Raw genomic sequence first — 22610 nt, 5'->3', positions numbered from 1 at the left:
AATCATTCAGAAACCACAGAGTCCCTTTATCATTACAAGATTTCTTTGCTGCAGAAATAAACATTTGTAAGCCTTAAAAATCAAGCCCAAGAGTGTATAATTCAAATGTATATATGCTCCAAGATCCAAGGGACTATTCCTTCTTTTAAATCAGACTCCACTTCTGGTAGCTAGGATATACTTACTGGATAAGTTCCTTTTAATTGCACCCTAGAATTAGAAATAGACACTATAAGGTTTAAGACCACATATATGTTATGTACAATATGTATATTTCTGTCAATGCAATGAAACTGAACTCAAAGAAATGCAGACAGGAAAAATGAAATTTTTCTCAGAATTGTATTCCAGTTGGATATGGTAGATACACACATAAAAATCAATTTTTTATTTTACTCAAAGATTACAGAGAGGAAGGGAGGGTAAGTCTTCTGAACCGAAATACCCCTTACCTGGGTAGACTTGGTAAATTAAAGTAAATACTGAATAGTCTATTAAAAAGAAAAAACCCTTGAAATCCAGCAGACAAAAATGTAAACTCAAGTTTAAGCTACATTTGACGTTTGAAAATTACAGAATGTATTAGGAGTACTGTCTGCTCTTATCCGATGGGGTCCACAAATTGTTAGCAGAAACAATCACTAGTTTACTAATGTATTTTTAAAGATATAAGTGGCAAATGCTAAAGAGAAGGAAAACTGGGAGGCATTGCCACTGAATGAGCCGTTTTATTCAGGAAGCAGGGGAACTCCATCCCCCCCACTGGCCCTCCCCACCCCCATTTCTTCCACTTGCCTGCCACTCAGCCCACCAATCTGCCAGTTGGGAGTCATTCCTTTAGCCCAGTAGCATTGTGATACTACTGGAACGCAAATAGCTTGGTAGGAATGATCTGAGAAGGTCTTTCGTAGTTTTTACAGTGCCCTAGCAGAAACTTATTCCCATAACAGAAGGATTAATTAAAGTTTTGAATCAAAATCGCTATGAAAGATTCTTATCATGGGGTGCTACCAGAAAAGAAGACCCGGGGAAGGATGGCACCATGAGCCTGTCTCTGGAGAATGCCAGGGGTGGACTGGGGGTGGGGAAAGTGGAAGCATAAGAAAGTTTTCCAAAGGCTAGGACCATGAGTTTGGTGGGTAGTCACCAAATATGCAGTTTTTTCCTACTTTCCTACTCTGGTGAAGGCTCAGTCTGGTGCTGACACATACGTTTTCTACTCTCAAACGATAACATCAGCCACTCAGGACAAGAAGTAACACCTCTGACAGACCGAAGGAAGCTTCTCTCCCTCTTTCCTAAGGATTCACCAAATATTCTGTCCCATTTGAACTCATTTATGAGAGAGGACTTGATTCAGTCTGAGCAAGGAGCCATTAGGTGTTGTCTAGTGGGTGGCCTGATCTCTCAAACTATATTTTCTGATTTGTCTCACCTAATAATGCAATCTGTCTGTGTGTACTGTATAGAAAATTATTACATTATTAGTAATAACTTTTAAAATAAATAAATAACATTTATTCTTTTGATAAATACTTTAAAATGTTCAATTAAATTCCTTATGTATATTTAAATGAATACAAAGTTATTTTAAATAAATACGGTCATCTAAATTTGCTACCGTCATGGAGGGAGTTTGGATATCGCTTGAGTTTTGGGAAATGAGACTGTAGACAAAAATAATAAGGGAACAAATTGTTTAAATGGAGTTAAACTTCTTTTCTGTGTTATGGAGGCTCAGATAATCAGATTTTTATTAATAAGGGCTGAAGGAAAAGATACAGGGGCTCTAGTTCCGAGAGGTCAATCTCAAGATTGGCACTGAGGGAACAGGACCCACTGAGTATTGTGGGTGAAATCCAGGAATTAGGGGACCCAGGGGCTGTACTGAGGATCTTTTGGTCTCTCTGTCCTACCCCTTTTACTAAAATGAAATACTCATGAAACCAAGAAAGGTACAGAGCTTCTTTTGTATTCATTGATTTCCAGGGTATCAATTCATTCCACAGATATTTATTGTTGAGAGGCACAATAAACGAGAAGGCCCTGTAACATTTTTATTAAACATGCCTCATGAATGAAGAATCACCAGTTTAGTGCAGGCAAGACATGGCAGAAATATGCAAGAAAACTCTGTTGTTTCGAAGTTAGGAAGAATAAAATAATATCGGTTTCAAAAGGAACAGATGTTTGAACCATCAGCAGCAAGTCAGCAGCAACAGAAAGAAAGTCCCACTGTCGGGCGGATCCGGCACACAGATCTTTCTGGCCTTGATGTTGCTGCGTGACAAATCTAGAACAAGGTGAAGGTGACGTCGACCACACAAACCACATTCGGGAAAAAAGCCCATTGGCTTCAAAAACCTTCTCCTCACGAAGTGACCACACTTTCCTCCTCTCAATGATTGTCCTTATATGTATATTGTGAATAAATTTCCTTCATTTTGAATTAGCTCATTCATTCTTTTTCCTTAAAAAAAAAAAGAGTGACGTCATAATCTGAGATGCCGCCTGACCGCTGGGTTGGAATCATCCACACCTGAATAGCAGTTTTTGCATCTTTGATCCTCAGCTATGTGGTTTAAACAGAGAAGCACCAGCTTGTCAGCGGAGGCAGAGTACTTGCCTCAGACAATAATTGGTTAATTGAATTGGCACAGACCTAGGGACTTCTCAGAGGGGGATGTTTTCAGTTCCATTTCTGTCAAGGGACCCACTGGGCAGGTGGCGGTTGTTTCAAACATAGCCAAGACTCTTCTTTTTATTGTTTTAAATTCATCACACTCTTCAACCTGAGGAAAATGACTGAGATTTCCCTTTGAACAATGCAAACTAAATACTGATTTGTCTTCAGGGATGAAATTTAGAATTAGGTGACAGCCTAGGCATATTGACTTGGAATCGTCTTCTCCTCCCAAGATGGAAATTATGATCATGTATTATTATGCATCAGCGTATACTGACCAAGGTTAGTTATGGTCCAGGGACATATTTTGAATTCAGGCTTAAAAAGCATGTGGCTTAAAAAATACTTTCTTAATTTCTGTATAGTTTTCTTATTCTTTATTATCACTTTGCTAGAAATTTCTATGGTGTTTTCTGACCAATCTAAACACACACACACACACACACATTTTTCAAATTTAGCTCTAGGAGTTGAGATTCCTATGTATTAATTTAGTTTGTTATGGAAAAGTGCTCTGATAATCCTAAAATATGCTCTTGCCACTTACAGGACCAGAGGCTTCCAACCAGTAAACCTAATTCATCTGCCTCATTCATATCGGGTTACTATAAATTTAACAGAAAGCCAACCTGGCCACCTGGGCTTGGCAGCAATTTTCTCTATATATTTAAGGTAAAATGTTTAAGGTAAAAATGTTGAGAGTTCTTACCGGGCTGCGCCTCTGTGATCAGCAAAAAGGAAGAGAGAAGAGACACCTAGTCAGAGAATGATGGCTCAGTCAACAGGCTGGGTAACAGAAGACGTCATACACAGCTACCAACATATACTCCAAGCAATGAGGCCAAAGGAAGACAGGTGGTCATTGTGTTTGTGGCTTATTTAAATCATAGGAAGGTTTTGGAGAACCTGAAAGAGAATCTCTCCATGGTATAATGACTTTGCTAATGGGGATGTACCAGCTTCAGTTACGTGTACACGAGAACAAGGCAGAAACTTACAAGAAAACCCTACTGACAGCTTTTAATGTCTCGTCATAAGGGGTTTTCCCCCAGATTATTTGGGGAGGAGGGTTTTAGAGAATAATACAGAGAAAACTATTTCCCGCACACAACAGAGAATTAGCAAACACTGTAGACACAACACATTTCCACCTAATTAGGGCCTAAAGGGAACGTCCAAATATCAAGGTGCAGGGTTAGAGAGACCTCTTCTTGGCCTGGCTCTTCTCGTTAGTGTTCTGTGGAATGAGTGCCAATGAGGACTTTTTTGGGCAACTATCTGCTCTTGGCCTTGTGATTTGGACAGCCTCTACCAGTGGGCAGGAATGTGACAGGGAAGGTGACGAGCCCCTGACAAGCACAGGTGGACATGATGATAACTGTCCAGCACCACCAGAATACTAGTGGATCAGATGACATCCGGAAAAACAAGCAGACATATGACTTTGTTCTTTCACTCCTCAAACCTTGATTATGGCTGCTATCAATTTACCCCACAGTCTCTGATTGCTCTCCCTCTTTAGGATTTTTCTGCAGTAACAAGAGTGACTACGATGGGAGTGGGGAAAGAGGTGTTGCTCAGAGTTTCACTTTCAGGGTATGGGCTAACCCATCAATTCACCAGAGGCTACCTGGGACCCAGTGTTGGCTAAATCCCCAAATCTGGGCCAGGAGCATAGACAAAAGTGTCTAGAAGATTGCTCAAATGAAGAAGATGCTTCTATACTCTAGAATATAGACAGGAAGTGAAACCTATAGTCTTTTATACCTGGGAGGCCTCCATGGGTATCTAGTCCAACTGCCTTTATGGTACGGAGAGGAAGGTGAGGCCCTGAGACACATTGCTAGCAAACGAGTAGACAGAGACAGAATCTCCATCTCTGGTCTCTCATTCTCGCATCCTTTCTAGTACACCAAACGTACCATTGTTGGAGGACTCCTAAAGCAGAAAGCAGGAATGGGTGCTTCTCAGATGAGTTTTGTAAGCAGCTGAGACTTTAGACATACTTACTCAAGTCAATTTTACTTGTAATATTTTAGACTTTACTATTTGCCTTATTTTCCAGGTTCTGCTCTATATTGATCCCACCTTTCCTATAAATCTGTCTATATGCATGGCTGCAATTTAAATAAAATTAGAAAAAAGAACTTATGAATATGCATTTCTGGGCTTAAATTCTTTTACTGACTAATTCACACTGTGTTTTGAGAGAAATTCAAACAGTCTTTTCTATGAAGATTTAGACTTTATAATTATTTAATGACCAAAGATCTACTCTAAAGAAATAACTGCGGGAATTTACTATTTTTAGCTTAAATTTCACGGCAAACGATTTACTCTTAAAAGTAATATAAAATACAGCAAAGAGGGGATTAAAACTGACACAAGTTCCCCCAAGATGAAATTATGAGAAATAATGCAAAATAAAATGCAGATGCAACCATATGGAGGCATAACCTTAAATTCAAGAAGCTTTAAGATGATAGAGAACAGTACTTTTCAAAATAATTTCAGTTATGTCAATCCATCCAAGTTGTCATATCTTAATTTTCAATGAGTTAAAAATCTGTAATTTTAATCATTAGTTCCTGTTTGTATTTTGTCTGGTAAAAGATAACATCATAAGATAGCATTTTGGAAACTTTATCTGCAAAATGCCTTCATCGAGGAACAGCTATTCAAATCCGTGCAGTCAGAATCTTATTAACCAGAATCCAGAAGACCCAGCTAAAAGCTGTGGAAAGGTCAGACCCAGAAAACCTAAGAGCTCTGAAACCTTCAAAAAAAAAAAGGAACTCCAGAAGTCAAACGGAAGGGCTTTATACGTGTTCATTATCACTATTAAGGAGTGTAAACTGGCTGTGGGTTCTGCTGAGCAACCAAGACAGCAAAACCACAATCAGGCAGGAGGGGAGGGTCTTTGCCTGCTACAAGTTTTTTTTTTTTTAAGATTTTATTTTTTCCTTTTTCTCCCCAAAGCCCCCCGGTACATAGTTGTGTATTCTTCGTTGTGGGTTCTTCTAGTTGTGGCATGTGGGACGCTGCCTCAGCATGGTCTGATGAGCAGTGCCATGTCCGCGCCCAGGATTCGAACTAACGAAACACTGGGCCGCCTGCAGCGGAGCGCGCGAACTTAACCACTCGGCCACGGGGCCAGCCCCCTGCTACAAGTTTTATTCTACTCTTTCTCCTGTCATTTCCCAAGAACTTTGAAGCCTTTAGCATTCTATGTTTATTTTACCAATATACAGAATTAACTTCAAAGATGGAAGGAAACCTACTCAGTATCTGGTCTTGATGTATTCTAGAAGCTGAACATTCTAGGAATTGAGTTACCAGCTGAAGTGCATGCCGGGCAAGGAGAGGGGTGCTTTGTGTAAGGACATGTGTTTTACGCAGCTTCAGGGAACTGGCCGCTGCTCACGCACACCTGTGCGGCTGTGCAGATATTTGACCTAGTGCTGCCGGGTCATCAGAGTTCCTCAGAAGATGCACATCTGACGTTTTTTTAAATTTCAAATATTCTGGTTTTTAAATGCAGGCTAAAATTGTTTTTAACTGCACAACCAGACAAAATACCTATTCAGTTGTTCAGAATCTGCAGGTGGCCAATTTGTCTCTGATTGCAGGCGTCTGTGTCACAGGTAATAAGCTCTCAGTCAATTTTATCTGCTCTTATTATTACTTCACCTGATTACTCAAATGGAGACTTTGCAATTGGTCTATTTGTTTTCTGAACAAATGTCCTGTGTGCCTAATTAAACATTAATTGCTTAATTCCTAGATTTCTCTTGATCTTCTGAAGCATTCTGGAGAAGGTTCTGAAAAACATTTTATTTTTACCTCTACCTTTATTTTGGTGTTCAACTTAGAGATAACTCTTACTTTGTATTTTGAGGTTATTTTCAAAGTGGGTATACACTACTAATTTATGATTTGATCACTAGAATGAAGATCTTTGGTTAGAATATGTTATATTTCTAAAATTTATATAATTTGCAATATGAATATGCCTCTCTAAAAAACAATACTTCCGATCATGTCCTCACAGGCCACAGGGTCCTCACTCCACACCAGCTTTGTTTTGTTATTCTTTGTCCAAAAGGATTAATTTAAATTCAGCTAACTAGGATACCTTAGTCTTAGCCAATGCGAGTGTTTTAACATATTTATAAAAAGAAGTAACCAAACACAATCTGTCCTGCTCATCAAGATCACTGAATAACCAGCCTTAGGTTTTGAAGCTTTACAATATCCTCATTTGTCAACTTCAGCGCTACAGAGAAGCAGAGGAAAATGCATCAAAAGCTACAAAGCACCAAACAAGTATTATTTTTATACCGTCTAGTCATAGCAAACTCAGTGGTTCATGTTATAGGATTTTCTAGGAGAGAATTAGAATATATGATCATTATTATTACGCTCCCTGCCAATATTCTTATTTGCTTTTCAATGCTTTAGGTAGATGCCTATCTAGTAAGCACCTATCTGCCTTCCCTATCGTAGATGTTCATCTATATGTAAATTTGTTCCTGTGTCTATCACAAGTCAGGTTACAGAGAACACCTGTCATATCCAATAGGACTTGGTCGAGATGATCTTCTGAAACTCCATTGGGGAAGAGGAAAAAAGAGCCTGTTACTGACCGAAATATCATTATGAGTTGACCAGATTGAGAAATCAACAAGATGAACATTTCCAAAGAAAAGTGAGGCAAGAGAGTGGGAGGAGGACTCATCCTTAAAGACATACAACTGAAAATGAGAAGAAGGACCTGTTGTGAACTCTGCTGGAAGGACCACAGGAGGAAAACCAATGAGGAACAGAGAATTTTTAAAGCACCATGGCTAGACTTTAGGCCCCACAGTCCAGTCAATATTTAAAGTGGCCAAATTAGGATAATTTAGAGAAAGATTCAGGGTCAAGGAGAATAAATGAAATTGGTAAAAACATAAAGAAAGGCTGCTATACACCAACAATATTGTATGTGCATAGCAAGTCATACAAGGTTGACTCTCATTTACTCAGAAGTGGGCCATTTAGTTTAGCAATAATAATAAACATAATAGGTGCTTATTTTGTTTTTGGAAACAAAAAGACATTGGGTCCACATTTTGATAAACTGTCATATTTTGACCTCAGTTTTTGCTCTTCCTGTGTCTCACGCTCCCCCTCCCTCCTGCCACTTGGACACGCTACAAGTGTGGGACACCTGCACGCCGTACGGAGACTGCCAGGCTCGGGTCAATGGGCAGATGAAAGGTTATGGCACTCGCTGCAGCACCCACTTAGGTGAGCTAAACAGAAGCAACCGACCAACCACTTCTCGGTGCTTGTTAACAGGGCAACACAGTGTTTTCATATTTCCCAGGGGAGAGGTCACCTGTGTCGGCCATGCACTGGCATCCTGGGAGCATGTTCCCAATAAACCAGGCAGCTGAGCAGAGAATATGGATTTTTTTTTTTTTACTAGATCTGTTTCATTGTTGCTTTAAAATAAAAAAAGATGTAGGGACACCTTACCAGATCTGTGCTGCCACTAAAAGTCCCTCAGTGGTAGCAGAAAGGACTGTGTAAGAGGTGCTTTCCACTTTATAAAGATCCTCTTTTTCTGTCTCTGACAACTCTAGAAAGCGATATTTTTCTAACTGAAAAAACAAAAGACAGCTCCCTTCTTCTAGGCTAGCTTCCCAGCATTCATTCAGGATGGGTGCTATCACGTTGTAGATTATACAAAAAATTAACTTAAAAAATGTTTGCCTGGCTCATGTATGTTTATACTTGACTAATATATGTATGTATGCATACATACATTACTATGACTGTACATACATTACTATACATTACTATATATATGTAAATGTAGGTATAGTAATGTGTGTATACTAATATACATTCCTATGCATACATTACTATACGTGACTATGTATGTACGTATAATGTATGTATGTAGCTTCACTAATCTAAGTGGGAGCTGCAATCAATGAAACTTAATACCTAAAATATTTGATCGTCCGCCTGTGAGCGAGGCAGAAGAGAATCTTTGCAAACTCACCCTGTGGCCTTTAATAACAGGCTTGTAAAACTGCTTAGCAACCCACTTCCTTTTTCCCCATTGGGCATAATTAGACCCTGTCTGGGTCACAAAGGTTTGCTTTTAAAATTCGAAATCTTGTTTAGGTGTTAAACATAGCCAGTCATTAGATATGCAGATGACGAAAACAAACAGAATAAATAATGTTCAGCCAAAATGTGGAAAGGACTTGTTATTTCTTACCGGACTTTTCCTCTAAAAGCGTAGGCATGAGGAGGAAAAATAAAGAGAAGATGAGAGGAGAAATGTATTTTCAGGAAGAAACACATCAAGGCTCAGATGCTTCCTTAAAGCAGCCCTCTAAGGCATTGCTTTCACAATGCTTCCTATGGGTGTCTGACATGGTCGTTCCTAGGCTGCTGGCTTTAGTTTGAAGTGGAGAAGAATATACCACCCCAAAAGAGGCCACTTTGTTATATTGATTATTTTGAGCGGTGAGCACTTGAAAAACAGCAAACGTAGGCAGTGGCTTTCTCCTAACTCCCGTATCTGCCTAAAGATAAATCCTCCAAAAGGAACTCAGTTGTCATAAAGCCCCTCCCGGGGAGTTCCATCAATCAGGGAGGTCTCAATTACCCCAGGAGAGGAGACCACAGTGGACACTGCACCCAGCCAAACTTTGTCACAAGCTGGCCTACTTCCCAGCTCTTCTTCCAAGGGCCCATTCATCTTTCTTAAAAATCACGTACTGTCCTCTAAGAAGTCTACAATCCCCCCGCTTTCCCCATTAATGTGATATTTAATCCTGAATTATGAGTCCATCTCTCTGAGTTTCTCATTTTTCCATGACTTATTCATAAACTTTTGTTTGTTTTTCGCCTGATACTCTGTCTTCTTGTTAAAGAGTTCCAGGTAAAAACGAAGTGCGTAAGGTTTTGCCTCCCCTTCAAGTTCAAGCTGTAAAGGGCGTAGGTATGGCCTCTGTGTGAGCACATTCTAAGCTCCTTTGAATGGTTTACGTTCATCAAGTAGATTTGTGCCTTGAAAATAGAAAATTATGTTTTGTAATATTGAAGGGAGTTGGAAAATGCCATGAAAGCATTGCAGCCAAGCATGGTCATGAAAGTAAACATGAAATTTTCCAGAAAATCTCTAATCTTGTCTGGAAACCCAACACCTCTCACCACCTCCTCCCAAGACACCGTGGCTGGAGCCCTCAGTTCTTTCATCTCATCTTCAGTTCCCCCACTCCCCATGGACAATTACAGATCATTTTCCTGGTGGGTGGTCCTGGGCCCTCGGAATGCTCTTTGATTTCCTCAGTAACTGTCTTGGTGTGGGCCTCGTCTCCCGATGACAGTGGTGTTAGCCAGCCTCCTACATGAGCTTCCCAGCGGATGGTCCTACTTCCCATTTCATCTCCTAAATCCATCGTTTGCACTATCCCCAGAATTATTTTCAAAGTCAGTGAAGTGAATCTATTACTCTTCCCTTCAAAAACCTCCCTATTATTCAGAGAATAGAAGGCAAACTCCATTCTATGTCATTTAATGCCTTCGTGATGGGCTCCAGCTTGCCTTTACGCCCTCATCCTGCACTGCTGTCTGGATGAAACCTACACTTGGCTGCAGATGCGCCTGGACATCTCCCGAATGTGCAGTGCACTCACATCCTCCCCTGCCTTCTGCTCCAGCTGCTTCATCAGCCTTCGCTGCCTTCCCCCTCTCCCTCAATTAAAATCTTACTCATTCTTCAAGGCCAGCAACACTTCTTCCATGGGCCTTCCCCAAGCTCCCCAGTCAGAATCAGTTGTTCCCTTCTCCTGTTTGATCACAGCACATTCCTTCTGTTCAAAATAATAAACCCATGTTGGAGGACTTTCTATTTGCCTGGCATTTGTCAGCCTCAGGGAAAACAAAGGTACACACTGCTAGTATATTTTACGCAGTTCTTATTTTGTTCTTTATTATTTCAGTATTTCTGCTAGGTTATTAGCTCACAGTGATGGCTATGAATGGACTGTCTCTGCCCCCAAACATAATGCCAAGCACACAGTAGGCAGTCGAAGCATGCTTATGAATTCTCCTTTTGGGGATCATTAAGACATTATACAAATGTTTGAAGCACAGTGTCTTTCAACATATAGAAAGATGAATTGCTCTTGAAATAAGGCTGAATTATACATGGCCCGAGGGATGTGGCCCTGGTTGTAACGGCTCCTTCTCCGGCTCCTATAAATGTTTCCCTTAGCTCCCACTTAACTGTTGATCTCTCTGCCCATTAATGACCTCAGGTGCTAGCACATGGTACAAGGGCTCCAAGGAAGTGGCACAGCTTTGCACAAACATTAGCGCGGAGCCATGCGATCCAGATCTCCAGGATGGAATTTTCTCCTATAGCAAAACGCTAATGCTTCAGAAAAACTGAGGGCAGAGATAGGGTCCACATTCTTGTGCGACTTTCAGGCCCAGACCCTTGGTAAGCCGCACAGAGAAATCAAAATTATGAAGGTCCATGTCCTCAATCTACAGACCAAAAGAAATTTTGGGTTAAAATCAAATAGCTTCAAAAAAGTTGTCCTGGAAGGAGGAGCATGAGCTTTTATATATTCAAATTAGCTTAACCTCTCATTGTCTGGGTGCCTTTGGACAAGTTACATGTGCCTCAATTCCAGAATTTGTAAAGTAGGGAGGCCGCCTGGTAGAATTGTTGTGAGGATGGTAAAGACAAGGATGATATTGACAGGTAACATTTATTGAGAACTTACCATTATTGTTTTACCTCATGTAGTTATGGTCATTATTATCTCTAATTTACCAATGAGAAAAAGGCTCAGATGAGTTCCAAGGTCACATGGTTACAAAGGAGCAGAGCTGGGACTGGATCCCAGCTTGTTAACTCCAGACAGCCTGGTCAGGGGTGGGCTCCTGGCACAGCCCAAGTCCCCTAAACAGACTGAACCCACTTTCAGGGCCTTATCAGCATGGAGATCTAGAAACAACAGAGCTAAAAGCCCCCAGATCGCAGCGCCTGGAAAATCACCTTTCCAGTGGAAAGAGTTCAGCAGATCACGCCTGTTCATCATAGCAGGTCTCAGGGAATGAGCTGCTCGGGGAGTGAGCGTGTGTTTCTAGGCATGGTTTCAGACCTTGGAATGAAACTTTGATTATAAGGTAAATGTCTCAGTCTTTTTCTAGAATTAAACTCATTTTATTTAATTAGAATCAGAAGAATAAACACCAACACACAAATGATAAGGCCCTGACTCCCTCACTTTCCCATTCCAGGCTACATGATGATTTAAGCATCTTTATTCAATATGTTGTTTGCTTTGATTGTTAGCAGCTACCAACACCTAGAGTACGGCCTCTTGGTTTAAGGGTTTCTTCAGAATGTTAAACAAACAAACAAACAAAAACATGACAAGACAACTCACCTTTGGGGAAAACAAAGATATTCCTTGGTTTAAAATGAGCTAACAGCATCAGAGTTGATTTTTAATTATGGAAAAGATAATAGAACTGGAAAAGGAATGTACGTCCCAGGTGCACTTGTACATAGAAACAGAGTGAGTTTGGGATTGGACAAAACATATACCTAAAATATAACCACTGAATGGTCTCTAACTGCAGGGATTTTCCTGTCCCTCCCCCTGAGAAAACGCAGTTCTCTGACTTGCAAGCCTTGTTGAAAGGCCTCTCACCCTTATGGGATGTGGGACTCCGCCTCAACGTGGCCTGACGAGCAGTGCCATGTCCGCGGCCAGGATCCGAACCCTGGGCCCCCGCAGCGGAGCGTGAGAACTTAACCACTTGGCCACGGAGCCGGTCCCCCAAACCACTTTCTAATGCAAGTAGTCACTCGAGTTAGGTCTTGTGGAAGTCAACATTTCTGCATGAGGGCTAGAAACCAGCAACAGTTAAAACTGAATTCTGTATAAGACCCAGAGCCAAAGCTAACAGGTGAAGGGAGAAAATCCACGCGGAGCTGCAGTGGTCCTTCCTGGGAGGTTTTGTGCTCTAAATACACCCTGCCCCCTAACAAGGAACTGGGCTGCTGTGGGAAATTCTGGCATCAAGCTTCAGAGAGTGGGACCAAGACAGAAAAACAGGTCTGATCTATAAGCTTTTTAAGAGTGTGCAATTGTCTAACCTGAAAAATAGGATGGCTGTGTTTTGAATCTTTATATTTTAATTAGTGAGATTTATTGTAAATATAACCCCTTCCTATCAGGTATTTGTGACTAGTCATGTCTTCACAAGGAGCAGAAGGATTATCTAGTCATTTATAAACCTATTAACGGCGATTTACTGAGCACCTGATGAAGACCAGGCTCTATTCTAGGTATATTAGTGAACAAAACAATAGGAACAAAAGGCAGAAAAGCTCCAATGAGCTTATTTTTGAGAGTGGGGGGAGGAGATAGATAATAAATATAATAGGTGATCCAAGTGTTTAGTTCTTAGAAGATGATAAATGCAACTTTAATAAGCAGAGTGAATGAAGGTGTCTGGTAGGGAGTTCTGAGATGCTGAATAAGGTGGTCACGTGACTGAGCAAACACCTGAAGGTGGTGAGGGGGTCACAGTACAGCTCTCCTGGGGCAGGGATGGGGGTGGGGGTGGGGGCAGAGCCAGGGAGCCAGGCAGGAGGGAGTGAGCAGGAAGAGTGGCAGGCGTTAATCTGGAGGTTGGGGGTGTCCCCACCATGAGGGTCTTGAAGGCCACTGTAAAGACTCAGGCTTCAGGCCGCTCCGGTGCAGCTTAGGGCTGTTGCTCCTCAGGAGCGCCCAGGTGTGGATGGTTGGTGCTGTCTGTTCCCGAGAAGAGGCACAGATGCAAGAATATCAGAAACCGCCTGCATGTGACAGATGCTGTCGTTTTTCAATACTCTTTGGAAGCTCATTTTGATCCCCCATGTAATATGTTAAAAAAATAAAATAAAATAGAGAGGGACTTCAAATAGGTTAGGAGGTGGAAAGGGAGTTTCAATTGGGCAACCTCTCTGAGGAAACATTTTCTGACATGATTAATGTAGGTGATTCATGCTCTTAAGAGTTTTTTTTCCTAAGACAATTAAAAATTACATTCATTGCTGTAGATTATTTCTGGTACTAAAAAATTCTCCTCCAAAGGACAAAGGGATAGGTACTTTTCCCCTACACTGTTATTTTTATACTATTATTCATACATTTATAGAAACTCAAATATAAAAATAAATATAATAGTATAAGAGAGATAACAATATCTACTCCTTTACCCTCAGGGTCAAGGACCGCTGAATGACTGAAAGCTGAGATTTTAGATGAGAAAACAGACATCTCTCTGGGATGTGTGCAGGAATGGGAGAAGAGAATTATGACAAAAAACTAGCATCCACAGAAAAGAAGAATGCATGAATAAACTTTTAAAAGGGACTGCCAACTGTCGGAGAAGAAATGGAATTATTGCTCACCTTGTTCAGCCATCCAATAAAGGAGAAAGAAACTTAGTTGAATTGAAGGGGAAAAGATCAAATAAATTTGCTTTCTTTATAAAATAATGTGAGGGATATAAACTGCATCATATTAAGCTAAACACCAAGTTCTATATAATTTCCCACAGTGAAGAGCATCCATCCATCCCACCCACCACCAAGTGTTTTCTAAGAAGCTACTATGGGTCATCCAGTGTTGTAGGCTCATGAGGAAAGCCCCGTTAAGAAAGGATTAGGAACGCACAAGTTCCGGGTGCATGATTCGTTGTCATAAACCCAACATTTACTGAATTGTGCACAAATTATGCTTCTGTTACAAACTTATTTTCCAAATTCATTGTTTCTTTAAAGAGCCTGTAAATTCTACCCTGATCATGGCCATTAGCTAATAAAAATAGTTTTAAATTCTAAACTTTACACCAGTAGGACTAATACAACCAAGGCAGAAGAGCTTAAAGAGACAAAAATTAGCCTTTTTGATTGTAATTAGCATTGCAATTAAAAGCATATAACTCAAGAATTTGCTACCTCTGGTAGAGGACATCCTGACATTTTGTGTGTCAAGGTTGTGGGTATATTGTCTCATTCAATTAGATTTTCCGTTGCTAGCAGTGACTGAGCTTTAGAAGTGTCTAAGCCTGGGGATCATGCTTCCGGAACCCCCAATCCAACCCAGTTCTCTGAGACAGAGAAACATGATTGAAATCTGTAGTTATGCAAGGAAATTCTAACTCTTACACCTCACAAAGGGAAGCAAAATGCCATGTACTCAGAGGGTACAGCCAACATTAATTGGAGAAAAAAATGACAAAGGCGATCCAGACTGAATTCATATTCTGCCCATTTTCAAGGAGATCAAAACATACGACAACTCAGGAATTTCTTCTTACCAGCATATGGTGGGCATGAAACATTCGAAAATACGATATTTATTCTAAAGGTCAGGAAAAGGAAGCAACGGAGAGTTCCCTAAGAAAAAATAATTAGTAATGAAGGAAAGAACAAAAACGTATCATAGAGCAAACGAATTCTTCTGCAGACAGTCCATGGCTTACTATAATTTGGAAAGCGAAAAACATATTTTGAAAAAGGAAGGTCCCACCAATTTCCCCAACCATTCTTCTCTTCAAGGCCTGCAAAAAAAACGTTACCTCTCATGGGCCAACTCGGGATGATTTGGGATGGGCTGCCTACAGTTCTGTCTAGTGCAGGCTTCTCAGACTACATCTGGGATCTGGGATCTAGTTGCAGTGTCTGCTGAGGGTCTGGAAGTGGGGAAGTGGCAGCTTACGTGCGCCATACTTGATATCCCTGGACTAGACCCGACCCACATCACATGTGCTCTAGGAAGCTCTCCTTGTGAGTGGAACCCAAGCTGAGCCTCTTCCCTCCCACTCGCTGCAGTTGAGGGCCGGGCTGAGCACGTAGCATCAGAATGCATGCAATCTTTAGCCTCCCCTTGCACCATGCAGTGCTTCCACCAGGAGCGAATGCCCGTGTGTAGGAGACTGAAGCTCTCTTCCCCCGCGGATGACTCTTTGTTTTTACTGAACTCAGCGGGGTGCTGAACCTTCTGCCAGAGCGAGGACAGGAAAGGGGGTGGTGTTACCAAGCAGCAGCAAATTCACGGATTTGGCTTGATGGCAGGCTAATTTGGGGGTGGGCGGGTGGGTGGGCCACCTGGAATAGGCAAGCAGCACCAGACTGCCTCTTGTTCGAAGCTCTCTCCCCCTCCCCGTATTTTTCGATTAAATAACTCCATTATGGATTGCAAATCTCCAGGCACAAGATGAAACTAATTGCTCCTGCATAAGGTCATGTCAAGTTCTTTAATTCCTTGGATCACTAAATTTCACGGACAAGGGGAGGAGGCACACGTGCCAGGATAGATCGACTCCCACTCTCACGTCATCTCTATCAGCCCCTTTCTCTTAACTTTTCTCAACTCCTCCCTCGCTATTTTTATTTTCTTTCTGCCTCCCACAAGTCTCTTAAGAAAAAGGAAAGCAGAGCTGAAACGGGAACTGACGCTTGCCTGGGTGACAGACAATAAACTGGGCATTTTGCAACGTTATCTCATGTCATCGTGACATCAGTCCTGTGAAGCAGGTGTTCTCGTTCCCATTTTGCAGACTTGGGCTCTGAGGCTCCCAGTTAAGGAACTTGCCCAGGGACACAGATAACAAGGTACAGACTCAAAGCCTTTGCTCTGCCTGTTTCTCCAGGGTGCTTCAAGGAAACGTTCTCTTTCTTGGGCTCCTTGCTGTCTCCCCAGTCTGCCCCTAGAACGGAGAGCTTCCCACCGAGACTATTAGGCCAGAATACATAGCAAAATATCAAAGCTGAGAGGGATCATAAGGAGAATTGAATCATAGACCTTTACTTTGTAGGTGAGAAAACATGCTGTGTTTTTAACTAGGCAGGAAGGAGGGAGATGCTGGAGTTTGAGTCTCGGCCCTCGAACCTTCAGCAGCCTCTTGACCTTCCTGAGTTGGCTTCTTCTGTAAAATGGAGCTATCACCACTTCCCTGTCTGCTGAATAGTGTAGCTGCTCAATCTGTCTTTCTGATCTTGACTGGGCATTTATAAAACATAAACCATTATTATAATGAACCATCGACATAAAAATACTTATTTGATTGATTAGGGAACTGAACTATATGAGTCATGTAAAACTGAGGTGTCATTCCTTAACATTTAAAACAAAGGTGCATAAAGTCTTAAAATGAATTTTAATAAACTATAAATCACATATGACACAGCAGCAATTAAGTCGACTGACCTGCCAGCTCAGCCTTACTCTCGTGTCACATGGTAGGACACCCGAAGTCCTGTGGAAGGGGGTGTCTGAAGAGTGACCGGGAGGAGAGCCTGGAAGGTGGGCTTCTGAGGTGGGATCACAGCCCTTTATTCACCATCGAAGTGAAAGCCTTCAAAGGGTTTGTGAGCACTCAGAAATTATGTGTAAAATGTTCTGGATGAGCTAATGAACATCTCATTTTCCCCCTGGAAAGAGAGCCAATAGCTTTCATCACAAGTAGTATAACACAGTGGTTAAGAGTTCTGACTTAGAAACTGGACCTTCTGGGTTTAAGTCCAAGCAGCTTCACTTACTGGCTGTGACCCCTTGAGTGAGTTGATTAATCCTTCTGTGCCTCGATTTTCTCATCTGTCTAATGGCGATAATAAGAGTACCTATCTCATTGGGTTGTCATGGGGATAAATGAGTTAACAACATGAAGCATCTGACACAGTCAGCCCTCAAATTTTCACAGCTGCCACCACCAACACCATCACCATCATAACTTCTCAGAGTGGTCTGTGACCTTAAAGGATGTTTACGAGTCCTCACCACGAGACACGGTGGTGTTGTTCTGATTAATAACAGCTGTCATTTACTAAGCATCTCTCTTACATACGCAAATTTACTTACAAAGTACTAAGCACTTTCTATGCATCACTTCCTTAATTCTTAGAAGGATTTTACACTTGACTCAGCTTTGACTGAGGCTTAAAGGTTTAAGTAACTTGCCCAGGGTTATGCGGATAACGAGTGCGGAGGCAGAATGCAAACTTAGTTCTGACTTACTCCAGAGCAAGTGTTCTTAATTGGTACAGAACTAAATGCTTGTAGTTAAGGACACCTTCTCAAGGTAAGCTGGCAGAGATTCTTGGCTCACCAAAGAACGAAAGTAAAGAAACCAATGGCAGCATATGAGAAAAGGAAGAGATGATGTTGCAGCAAGAATTAAACCACCGCATTTGTCTTCTGGCTTCCATGACAGCTACAGAAGCCACAGGTTCCAAAGCATCCAGGGAGCAAAGCACACAGCTGAAGATGTGTCAGAGATAGTGCTCCCTGTGGGCTCTGGAGAGACAGAGATGTCCACATCTGAGACCCTGGGAAGGGTGAGGAAGCCAGGAGACTGCAATGGAAGCCAGAGGGGAAGCTGCCCGCAGAAGACTATATCTTCAATCAGGAAATTGAAGCGAAGACAGGCAGGGGTTTGGACCACAAATGCAAGTCCGGCTTCTGTGTGCTGCTAGCAACACTGGTTATACATTGTTCTCTGGTAAATTTGTAAGCAGTGTTAGCAAGAAGGTCAGACAACGTCTGTCCAGTATTTCTGATATTAGCTCTCAGTGCCTGCTACATGGAAGGTGCTTACCAAATATTTGGTGAATTGATTTGAAGGGGGATGAGAAACAATGTGAATTCTCCATGAAATAAACTTGGGGGGTTGATGCACAGTACAAGATCCCATTGTGAATGCTTGCTTTCAATAGTCTCCTGAAGGAGCACCAGACTTGTTTGGGGGATTTTGATGCTACTTAAAACAACTTAGGAATGCTCTGGAATTACCTCCAAAATCAGTTCACAGGCAGCACAAAAAATTTCTTTTATTAGTTTTCCAGTTTCATGCATGGGATAATTACCGGTCTTGACTCTAAATGACTTTTGGCTATTTGGGTATCCTGATTTATCGCTATTAATGATGTTCTTTAAAATGTGCCCTAGGCCTTGCAGATAATTCTAACAACAACAATGAAATAAACTCTGAATGTAGTATCTACAATGAGCACTTTATATATATTAACTCATTCAAGCTTCACAATATCCTATGAAGTAGGTACTGGAATCATCTTCATTTGTAGGTGAAGAAACAGGCATAGGTTTTGGAACTTGCCCAAGGCAACCCAGTGAAGAGGTAGGGCCCAGTTGTTTGAGTAATTGTGACATCACTGGAATAAGTGTCTATTTCCATCTCCCTCAAATTATCTTAAATGGAATTGTATTCACTGCTATGTCTAATTCTCATTTTGTTGTTTTTGTAAAGGCATGTTTCCTTACAGTTCAATCTTGCACCCATTATTTTATTTAGCCCCTTTCAGAAAATAATTTTACTTTTTAAGAACACAGCTATTCTGGGAAGATGTAATGGAGGTCTGCTTCCACCGTGAATGTAGGGAGTACGGTATAAGGGGAAGCAAACAGCAAAACTACCCATCTCGTGTCTCTGTTTCTATCTCCTCCCTTATGGCGGATGACCTTTATGTTGTACTCACAGAAGGAGATGGACATGCCAACAGCCACCTTGGAAGGTAGGTGTTTGGGATTCCCACTTTAGACATGAAGAAACTGACACTCAGATAGGTTTAGGAAACCTCCATAAGCAGCACTGCTAGCAAGAGGCTGAGTTCAGGCCTATCAGATTGCAACATCTTTCCCACTATACACCAGGTCCTTCAGAGGATAAGTACAAAATTTCTATCTGAGTTTAAAGAAATATCAATCAAAATGTCCAGTATGAAAAAAACCGACTTCAAAGTAGTTCTTCTAAAAGATGGATCAGATTTGGTTCAGGATTAAAGTCTAAGGTAGGCAAGAGATCCCCAAACCCCTTTAACTAAATTCAAGCCTTGAGATGAAGATATATGATAATCCAGAACATGAAAACACAGAATGCCTTTAGGGCAGGAGACTGGAAATGGGGAAGCTGAGACAAGGCTCTCAATAAGGGGGAAAGTTAAATCCAAAAAAAATATATATAGACTAGCATGATGATTGATTTTATGGGTCAACTTGACTGGCCACAGGGTACCCAGATTAAATATTATTCCTAGGTGTGTCTATGAGGTCCTTTCTGAATGAGATGAGCGTCGGAATTGGTGAAGTCAGTGAAGAAATGGCCCTCCCCTTTGTGGGTGGCCATCCTCCAGTCTACTGAGGGCCTGAACAGAGGCAAAGGCAGAGGAAGGACGACTTCACCCCCTTTTCTGCCTCATGTTTGAGCTGGGACATCTCGTCTGGTCTTCTCCTGCCCTCACATGGGAGTTACAGCATCAGCTCCTCAGGTTCTCAGGCCTTTGGACCCGGCCTGAATTTCAGCACCAGCTGTCCTGGGGCTCCGGTTTGCAGATGGCATATAGTGAGGCTTCTGAGCCTCCGTAATCACGTGAAGCAATTTCTCACAGCAGATCTCTTCACACACACACACACACACACACACACACACACATCCTGTTGGTTCTCTTTCTCTAGGGAACTCTGACTAATATAACTAGTCATGAAGAAAGGAACAATCGTAAAGCTCCACTTATGCATCACGTACTGGTGGTGGGATCAGCTGCGTGCTTTGCTCATTCAGTCATCTGTTGAAAACTATCAACAAAAGGGCCTCACCTGTGCCATGCACTATGCAAACACAGGGGACAAAAAGTCAAAGAAGATTTGACCCTGCCAGCGATGGATAATCACCTGCACAAAAACCCCATAAGGACTGTCATTATCCTCACTTCACAGGAGAGGAAATAGAGGCTCAGAACAATTATGGGGCTTGTCTAAGTTTCCACGGGTAGAACACAGCAGACCTGGACGTGGCGCCCAGGCCTGAGTCCATGAGCTACGGTGCTATGCGCTTTCTGTTACCACACAGCTGCCTCCTATTAACTCAAAATTCTAGAACAAATTATTTAAACAGATAGCCAGAAAGCACTTGGAAAAGAAGGTGAGAACCCTAAGTCCCAGCACAAAGAAATAGTTACGGCAGACTAACCCCATCCCCCTCTCTGATAGGGTTTCTGGTCTAGAGGATTCAGGCAAAGCTGTTGACATTCGATGTCTCAAATTCAGCATTGTGTTTAATGACATTTCCATCACTGGTGTGAAGAACATGGAAATATGTGGCCAGGATGAGAGCGTGGTTAGGCGAGTCATTGTACGGTGAACAAGGAAGGCTGAAGTGTGTTATCAACAGATGGGTGGTGACATGCCACAGTGCTCTGTCCTTGGCCTGGCCTTTCATATATTTGCTCACTCCTCACTCACACAAGTATTTATTGAATGGCAATGACATATGAAAAAGGCTCTATGTCAGGTACAGGGGATTTGTGGAGGACAAGAAAATGTGCCCCATAGATTTCTCTTCAGAAGGGCTTCTTGCACCAGCTGCTAGGAGCGATATTTGCAGACAGCCTTCAACGGTCAAGGCTTCAGGACCTGCGTCAGCTGCAGGAAGCCACTCCGCCCCTTCTTTGCCCACCCCTATCGGAGTCCTGACTGACGTAGCGTGAAGGTCATTCATCTCAGACAAACCCAGCACAACTCTGAAGGGTCTTTCCAGCTCAGAGATCCCCCTGCGATCAGCTCAGGCTGCTGTTGGGCATGCAGAACAGCTTAACTGCTCCTTCTGCATGCCCCCCGCCCCCACAGGTGCTGAGCCTGGGCTCACTCCTTAATAAACATCCTTCACGCTAATCTTGGTGTTGGATTTAGCCTGCTTCACAGAAAACGTGTCGGGAAAAGGAGTGACTTTGTCCCTTGTTCATCCTCGAAACAGCACAATACAACCAAAGACAAAAGTTACACAGCATTTGGGTTTAACACTTTTCTTTCAACAATGAAACCACCTGCTTCAAAAAAGCAGTGAACTTTGTAACACAGAGGGAACACTGTTACTGCTGGAAGGGTCTGCCTCAACCAAACAAGTAGGTATTTTAATGAAATTTGTTTCTGTTCATCCTGCAGCTGGCTAGTATGCGGCATAGCATCACTGGTGTTTACAAAATAGTGATTAGAATTTTTTTTTGGCTGAGGAAGTTTAGCCCTGAGCTAACATCTGTTGCCAATCCTCTTTTTTTTTTTTGCTTGAGGAAGATTCATTCTGCACTAATATCTGTGCCAATCTTCCTCTACTTTATATGTGGGATGACACCACAGCCATGGCTGACAAGCAGTGTAGGTCCCCACCTGGGATCTGAACCCATGAACCTGGGCCACCGAAGCAGAGCACACTGAACTTAACTACTATGACACGGGTCCAGCACCTAGAAATTTTTAAAAGGAAACTTCCTAGATTCAATAGGTTCTGACAATAATTTGAAGGTAAACAGGAAAAAAAATTCATTTCCTAACGAACTCTCAACAGCAATCTAAGAATTTTTAAGACACAGTGGCAGAAACTGTCAATGCCCACCAATATCCAATTGCTCCTTTGTTATTTAGTAACAGAACCCGGAATTTTAGCTGGTTACATGTCAATCCAGCCAAGACTACATTTCCCAGACTCCCTTTCAGCTAATATGGCCACACAACTAAATCATGGGCAGCGGGATCTGAGTGACAGTGATGTGTGCAACTTCTGAGTTAAATCCTTAAAGGAAGCCACTTTTTAATTTTCTCTTTCCTCCACCCCGAGGCTGGCACGTGGAGGTCACTGATGGTGGGAAGGCAGCAGCACCCTCGGAAAGGTGGAGCAATAATACAGAAAGTTCCTGGGTTCTTGAATGACCCCTGGCGTAGGGCTCTATTATCCATCTGAACTGCCTACCAGCTTTGACTTTCATATGGGAGAGAAGTAAACTACTTATTTTGTTTAAGCCATTACTATTTTGGTCTCTGTTGAAGTAGCTCCA

The 22610-nt window shown here is 42.0% G+C and overlaps 1 protein-coding gene across 8 annotated transcripts in view; it reads right to left on the bottom strand.

The window, feature by feature from the left end:
• The window catches only part of SGIP1 (SH3GL interacting endocytic adaptor 1), a 198697-nt gene that overhangs the window by 79156 nt on the left and 96931 nt on the right, over positions 1-22610 (bottom strand). For all 8 annotated transcript variants that reach the window (XM_046645840.1, XM_046645841.1, XM_046645843.1 and 5 more), the window contains one exon: positions 186-210. In XM_046645840.1, the coding sequence (XP_046501796.1) occupies positions 186-210 (25 nt within the window). The remainder of the gene's footprint in view (positions 1-185; positions 211-22610) is intronic.

This window comes from Equus quagga, chromosome 18 (assembly GCF_021613505.1).
Source record: "Equus quagga isolate Etosha38 chromosome 18, UCLA_HA_Equagga_1.0, whole genome shotgun sequence".
NCBI classification, from domain to species: Eukaryota; Metazoa; Chordata; class Mammalia; order Perissodactyla; family Equidae; genus Equus; species Equus quagga.
This window is presented reverse-complemented; position numbering and strand designations above follow the sequence as displayed.